General features: G+C 33.4%; 1 protein-coding gene across 1 annotated transcript; it reads left to right on the plus strand.

Annotated features, from left to right (window-relative positions):
* Positions 1-1283: 1283 nt before the first annotated feature.
* LOC144446418 (formin-like) lies at positions 1284-5507 on the plus strand. The gene is made up of 8 exons (XM_078136179.1): positions 1284-1309; positions 1802-1931; positions 2173-2245; positions 2682-2755; positions 3213-3393; positions 3727-3871; positions 4248-4397; positions 5387-5507. Exons 1-8 carry the CDS (start codon positions 1284-1286, stop codon positions 5505-5507), a joined length of 900 nt encoding a protein of 299 aa, XP_077992305.1.
* The last annotated feature ends 2991 nt before the right edge of the window (positions 5508-8498 follow it).

The raw sequence follows: 8498 nt of genomic DNA on the forward strand, positions 1-8498 counted from the left end.
AGAGAAACTATATGATGACACGTTCTTCAAAAAGTCATTTCTCATTAACATACAATGGTGTGATGTGAATTTGTGACACGTCAAAAGTATAAACTTTCACACATTCAGGTGATGACATTCACATTTAGTAGAACTAAAACTAAAACATACCTGCTCCTCTTCTACTTTCTACCAGGTACAAACATTGCCTGTCACAAAAGTAAAACAGGTTTTTTTTGTGGGTGTATATGATAATTTATTTATAGCACATAATAAATCCAAGGGGAAGTATAAGGTATATTCCACAATTTCCAAAATAGAGAACTAAGACAAACAAAAATAAAGTAAACTACAAAAATCTGATGACTAACATCAATGTCAGTTAAAATCTTTTATTTCTACAGTTTGGCTCTACATGTAGAAAGCTTTCCTCAGAATGCTAGGAATAGAAAATCAAAGACAGACAATGAGTAAAAATATATACAATAACTGATAACACTGGCAAAGTAATGGTGTAAGAATATTCATACAACAATGAAAACCAGTGGCTAGCCTAAAAATATATTAAAGCAGCCAATAAAAGGACAATGTAACCAGCAAACGGACATAAGTAACGAAAATAACATGATGCTATGTGGTAAAAAAATCTAAACAAATAAAATAACAAGAAAGTAAATGGTGCTTAAAAGTAAAGAGGTAAAACTTACAGTGCATGACTGTTGTGGTGTATGAATCCAGCCAGTGAATGTATGTAATGATAACAGAACCCCCTAGGTAAACTAATATGTGAAAGGCACCCTAGTGGATATACCTTGCACACAACAGTGAATTTTCACAGACAGACTCAACCAGGCAACAACTAGAACTTTATAAATATATCAAGAATCTAGGCACTCTTTCCCCAACAGGTACAAATAAAAAAAACTGGTGAACTTTAGTCTCTCACCAGCTCTTAATCCCCACTCATTGATGGGCATTACTCTGTACCCATAGTGAAAGAATTTATTCTGTTTAGTGTGAAGTACAGATAGAGTTGTCATCAATAATAAGATAGTATCCAGTACATGGAAAGTTTATTGATTGGGCAAGAGTGTTAATACATTTCAGGACATCACATATATCAAAAAATTGTTACATACTTTGTTTTCTTTTATTTCATTCTATCCAGCGCCCAACAGCAGATGAAATCAAGAAAATCAAAACAGCACATGAGAAAGATAAAGAAACACCTCTTGACAAACCAGAACAGTAAGTCATTGAATAAATACATAGACCATATTTCACACATGCCAAGGAGCTACAATATGATACCTCTGCATGTACATCTCATGTACATATAATGATTGTCATGTAGACATACTGCAAATACTATTTGTAGTCTAGCTGCTACCTGGTGGTTGGTCTTGCCAGCTGCATGTCTTATACTATCAGTTAAGTCCTGTTACTGAAGCACAAATACTTAAGCCATTTTGGGTGAGTGTGGTAGGTCTCACTCTGTTGTATGTACATGGAAAGATGTGTGTCGTATAGGCTTAAACTTGTACAAATTGTTTGTTTTCGGTACCCTAGGGCTGCCTATGAAATGCTAAGGAAATTAGATGAGGCTGGTAAAATCACTTGGGCTTCAAAATTATGGATTCAGGAAACCATTACCCATTTTAACACCAAAAACAGTCAGAAAATTACATTCTTGAGGCCAACACATTCTGCCTATAGTTCAACTTTAGTAGTTACCCTCATTGTGCAATGTCGTTGTTTCTATGTCTTACTGTGTATAGTACCTTACTTAGTATTGACATACATTGTGTTCATCTATCTACAGGTTTCTATTACAACTATCTGATATCAACTGCTTTGCTGAGAGAGTTTACTGTATTCTCTTCCAAACTACATTTCAAGAGAATGTCACCGCTATCAATGAGAAACTAGCCACAATAGGTGAAATTTGTCAGGTAAGCTTTATACATATACATATATATTTTTGTTTCACGATTCAACATCTTCATCACTATTCAAATGTTTATATTTACATTTGCAAAAATCGGAAGAAATGTCTGTGAAATTACTTTTGTTGTCTGATGAACTCTAGTATGATGTACTTCATTATTAGAGTTGCCTAACATTAACAACCATATGTTCACACTTTTGACTTTTTGGTCAGATTATTGAACTTTTTACACTCTTTCTACGTAGGATTTAGAATCCAGAGAAAGTGTACAGAATATACTGCGGCTGATCCTTTGCATTGGAAACTATCTAAATGGAGGTAAAGACAAAAAATACATCAATTTCGACGGCATTTGTGAAACCCAGAATTTGATCAAGACTGTACAACCCTATAATATTTCTTATTGAACAAAGCAAACAATAAAATATTTCCAATTTTTGAAATTTTGAAATATCATAAAGGTAAACATTGAAATATCTTTTAATTTCAACGTCATGTTTTTGTTTTGAATGCATATGCATACTGTACTAAATTATTTAGCTAAAAGTAGTGACCACTTGTTGAAAATGGATGTAGTATAGATATTTTAGTTTATTATCCTGAGTGATGAAGAATGAACTGAACAATAGAAAATGAAACTTCAATAATTTAATAATCATTTGTTTTTGCCAAAAAAGCTAGGCCCTAGATATTTATGAAGTTATGATATTTTAGATTATTTTGAATTAATTGAAATATTTATGTACGCTTTCAGGAAGCAGAACAAGAGGTCAGGCTGACGGCTTTGGTTTAGACATTCTTTCTAAAATCAAAGACGTTAAAAGTGCAGTAAGTATCAGAGTTTAAATTGTTAGTTGTTGGTTATGAGGAAAGCTGTAGGATTTGATTATGTCTTGTATTAGAGTTGATGCCAGGTTGCAAAAGAGTAGTGGGTTCTAACATAGACCCTACACAAAAGTATAGTGTTAGGGTCTATGGTTCTAACTTGTGATTTCTTGACAAGAATTAAGGACTAAGTTATATCATTTTGTTATGATGTATATTAATTGGTGACACAGTCTTGACTTTTATTGAGATTTTAACCAGGCAAAGATAACTTTTCAATATCACATCCCACATTCTCAAAAATGTCAAAATTATTGATTTTAAACATATTTTAGTATTTCATGAGGTGTATGATAACACCTTGACAGCCTCTACCAAGACTGACCCTCTGCCATACAACCTTGGTCTACAAAACGTACAATCAGGTAACACATAACTCATGCTTTAATGTTTATTACAGGACAATAGTACCAACCTACTTTCATTTCTTGTGAAATGCTATATTGCCAAGTTTGACAGTGATGCTGGTACAGAGAAAACCAAATATCCTCTGCCTCAACCTTCAGCAGTCAGTCAAGCTGCACTCATTAAATTTGATGAATTACATAAGGAATGGAAGAAAACTGGGAAAGACTTAAACGGTGAGTGTCTAACTGTCTGGTTAGTACAGAAAAAAAGTACATGTACAAGTAAACTTAAATACCTATAAATTTAATACAGACAAATTGCATATACAGAGTGTATTTCACAGATTGTCACAACAAGGCTCTTTATTGTAATCACTGTGGTCACATGCTTTGCAGGAAAAATGAAGATTTCCAGATCTGGAATTTATCATCAAGATATATCAATGTCTCAAAGAACTTTCATTACATGCTGTATGTGTCTTTGTATGTTACAAATAGTAACAACTTTCATTACATGCTGTATGTGTCTGAGAACTTTCATTACATGCTGTACTTTGTATGTTTCAGATTGTGAGAAGAAGATTATCCGTATAGTAGAGAATAGTGAAGAAGATCAACTGCAGCCATTCAAAGACAATATGGAAAACTTTATCATTTCTGCAAAAGAAGAATTACTGAAATTGGAAATTAATCTGCAGTGTTTTCAACAAAAGTATGTTTTATGTTTTGTTTTATCTCATTACATGATGGTTATCTTTTTTCTGAAAACATGCTGGCTAAATAAGTTGGACATTTTGACCCAATAAAATGGTATATCAAATGTTTTTGTCTGTTGTTAAATTAAAGGAAAAGATAAACAAATTTCAAATATATCCTGATACAATTGATAGTGTAGGTAACAGCCATCACCACTCCTAACATGTCTCCCCCCCCACACACACACACACACACTTCACCCATGTGCATATAGAATACATTGTGTTGTAGTTTGATGAAATGCAGTGCAATATATATTAACTGGGGAAATATTGATATTTGTGTTTCACATTTCAAATGTTCTTTTTTCTCCTCCTTGTACACCTCCATAGATTTGATCAAGCTGTAAAGTTTTTCTGCGTTCAGCCTAAGTCAGGTGACAAAGAAGTCACACCAGCATATTTCTTTGGACTCTGGTTTCCATTCTGTCGGGATTTCAAAACTGAGTGGAAGAAAGAACAGCAGAAGATTACAAGACGGAAGTAAGTATTAGTATAGCCTGTAGTCTTACTGGAAACACATACATAATAGTTTTGAAATGATGGAGAATGGCAGCCATTCTGTTTTCTCAGAGACCTGTCATGGGTGGGGAGGGGGGGGGGGGTTGACTCATCTAACATAGACCAGTTCTTGTGATGTTGGCAGTTTGCGATAGTATGAACAACCATTATGGTCCATTTACTATTTAGAATATAAAGATTGAAATATGTTGTGTTAGGTGTATTTATTTATCATATACCACACATCCTATACCACGTACATTTACTTATGCAAAAAGTAACAATTATATCCAGAACATATCATTTCATCAATAATTGCAATGTTAATTGTTCAGAGTATTAGTTTTCCAAATTTGACCATTACCTATAAAACAGTTATGTGTACAGTATATCTAGTATTTTAGCAATTCTCTCTAAAGTCATTTATGAATCACTTCAGATAGAACAGAAAGAGATGTGTCAAAATAAAAATACATCCTTGCTTCACTGTTGACATAGATTAAAAGAGGTACTGTACATATGAAAAGTACAGAATGGCTTTAAATGTAGATTTCTAGTTCCACAATTTATATGTTACAGAGAATCACTTGAAAGGAGTGATTTTAGACAATATGTTCTTGTCATCATTAGTTGACATCAGTACGTAACCTGACAATAGAGTAGTGTGTAGAAAAATATATGTTGTACTGGAGAGACCTACTATCACCACTTTACTTACAGTTTCCATGACAACCATTAAAGTGTACTACTCACTCAATGGGGTAACCACTTAACTGAGATGTGTCTTTGTAATGTAATCACTATGTCATGTAATTGATTCAATTAATTGATTGAAATAGTTACCTTACATACCACCTTCCATTACAAACTTGGCCTTTGACCCTTGACCCCTGTTTTTTAATTCCTAACATGACTAACCTCATTACATTAGCCTTATACATACTTTGTCATTTTGCTTCTTTTTTTTGCAGTATTGAAGAAGCACAGAGGAAGACAAAGCAAATACAAGAAGAAAAGAGAAGAAGTTTTACAACATCAGCAGTAAAAGCTGGTGGATTGAAAGCCAAGGTTGCTGCAGCCAAGGCCAAGTAAATGAAATACATACAAAACAGTAGTGAAAGCTGGTGGATTGAAATCCAAGGTTGCTGCAGCCAAGGTCAAGTAAATGAAATACATACAAAACAGTAGTGAAAGCTGGTGGATTGAAATCCAAGGTTGCTGCAGCCAAGGTCAAGTAAATGAAATACATACAAATCAGTAGTGAAAGCTGGTGGATTGAAATCCAAGGTCAAGTAAATGAAATGCATACAACTCAGTAGTGAAAACTGGTGGATTGAAATCCAAGGTTGCTGCAGCCAAGGCCAAGTAAATGAAATGCATACAAATCAGTAGTGAAAGCTGGTGGATTGAAATCCAAGGCCAAGTAAATGAAATACATACAAATCAGTAGTGAAAGCTGGTGGATTGAAATCCAAGGTTGCTGCAGTCAAGGCCAAGTAAATGAAATACATACAAATCAGTAGTGAAAGCTGGTGGATTGAAATCCAAGGCCAAGTAAATGAAATACATACAAATCAGTAGTGAAAGCTGGTGGATTGAAATCCAAGGCCAAGTAAATGAAATACATACAAATCAGTAGTGAAAGCTGGTGGATTGAAATCCAAGGCCAAGTAAATGAAATGCATACAAATCAGTAGTGAAAGCTGGTGGATTGAAATCCAAGGCCAAGTAAATGAAATACATACAAATCAGTAGTGAAAGCTGGTGGATTGAAATCCAAGGCCAAGTAAATGAAATACATACAAATCAGTAGTGAAATCTGGTGGATTGAAATCCAAGGCCAAGTAAATGAAATACATACAAATCAGTAGTGAAAGCTGGTGGATTGAAATCCAAGGCCAAGTAAATGAAATACATTCAACTCAGTAGTGAAATCTGGTGGATTGAAATCCAAGGCCAAGTAAATGAAATACATTCAACTCAGTAGTGAAAGCTGGTGGATTGAAATCCAAGGCCAAGTAAATGAAATGCATTCAAGAGATGTAAAATTGTAGAGTAGTTTTATAGTGAAATAAGAGATAATGATCCACATGACAGTCATAGATTAATAGGTATATTTTTAGATATTTTAAACAAAATACATCAGCCAATTCTTTTTTTCACTTATCCATATAATTTTTGTTTTTCGCCAAATAAAATTGGACATGGGTAAAAAAGATAGATTTTTTTTTCACATTCCAGTATGTGAGCATTCTGTAAGTTCAGTAGGTGATGAACACTCATTGAATTTAGCACTGTGCATAAAGGTGGCAAGGCTATACTTGTGGTAGGTCAGAGGTCTTAGTCTAGGTCAGAGGTTGTCGTGTATCCAGTTATGGAGGTTTATCCTGTCAGCCTTAGCCACTAGTAATGTCATAGGTCATTTCTATGGAAAAAGTGCTTTACAATAGTTCTTAGTGAAGGATTTTTTCACTAGAGTTTGTGTAAGTGTGAGTATTAGTACTGAACTTAACATGAATTATAAGAGGGTATGTTGATAACTTGTTATTGAAAAAGTTGTGATTGTTGAAAATATGTAATATTAAGACAGAATTACTTGTTATGTATTTGATTATTAAGAAATGATATGTAAATTATGTATGAATATTTTGTGTAAATGAAAAAGCAATATCACATGTGTATGACCATGAATAACTCAGCAATATGTAATATGTAGCGCCACCAATGTTCAATCATGAATACTTTTGTTTTTATGGCGTTTTAGCCAGGGCTGTGTTTCCAGTAAAGTACATGTACAGCAATTTGTATGAATTCGTTGTCAGTTGTGGTGGTAAGAGAACCTGTAAATATTAACATGTTATTTATTGTCTTATTAAAGTCAGAGTTTTTTCTCATAAAATACAAGAATATGATATTATGCAGGCAATATATATCTGTGAAATGTTGAATAAAAGTGGTGACATTAATATTAAAGTATGCACCACAAATATTGAGACATGTCTTCCTGATTTAACAGAAAATGTTTTCAAAGTTGAAAGAGAAGCACTCTTTAAATTTCCCCAGTATAGAGTTCTTCTAGTCTTGTGGTTATATAGAAGTTTGCTCCACCCTTTATTTATTGGGAGGTTGCGTAAATAGCTATGTTTCTGTAAATCTGGTTTCTGTTGAATGTGTCTAATACTTGAAAGATTGATAAGTACACCCTCTAATATTGCATTAGCAGAACAAACAATTACTTGCAAGCTTAATAGCTTGCTGTTTGTAGTATTTTTTAACAAAAATGTGTTATACTGTTTCAAATTTTGTTCAAAATAATCTTGCAAACCTAACTCATACAATTGCAAAATATGCAAGAATACTATTACAATCAAAAGATAGATTTGTATTTGAATTTCTGTATAATACCTTCAATGCCTTCAAATGTTGTAGGATATTCACTTCTTAAAGTGCCATGTGCATGTCATCCAATTCCGTTCTGTGAAGGGTAATAGGCTGTGTCCTGGCACTATAGTATAATGCTATTATGGTGTCAAATTTGACAAGTAACCAATCAGCTGAGGTATAGCCATGGGACTTGTTGATGACCACACAACGTCTATCTGCATAATGCCCATGTATTAACAGTAATGTCCATGTAGTCATTATGAAATCATTTACATTAACAAATTTGTAGTGTTAATTTCAGGTGGTACTGAAGCCCTAGAATATAAAAATGCTTGTATAAGAGTCATTATTTATCCAGTGATGTTTCACTCCACCTGGATTGTTATGCAGTATTTATCCAGATCCATATAATAATTTTATCGTTAATGTCAAACCAGAGCTTGTTTTTCCCTGAGCCTTACATAAAATTATGTTATTAAACACAGTGTGCCTTCTCCATGTACAATGACTGAAGGGTTACCAATTATTGCACATATATTTGCAAAGTGATTAATACTCTACTCAGTTTTTGTCATATGTCAGATGTCATATTTAAACCTGTCTTCATTAACTATGTCTATTTCAATATCTTGTTTTTATTTTGTCTGTTTTCATACTTCGTTTTTAATTTCATATAACAAAATGGTGCTTTTGCATTTC

This window comes from Glandiceps talaboti, chromosome 2 (assembly GCF_964340395.1).
Source record: "Glandiceps talaboti chromosome 2, keGlaTala1.1, whole genome shotgun sequence".
NCBI classification, from domain to species: Eukaryota; Metazoa; Hemichordata; class Enteropneusta; family Spengelidae; genus Glandiceps; species Glandiceps talaboti.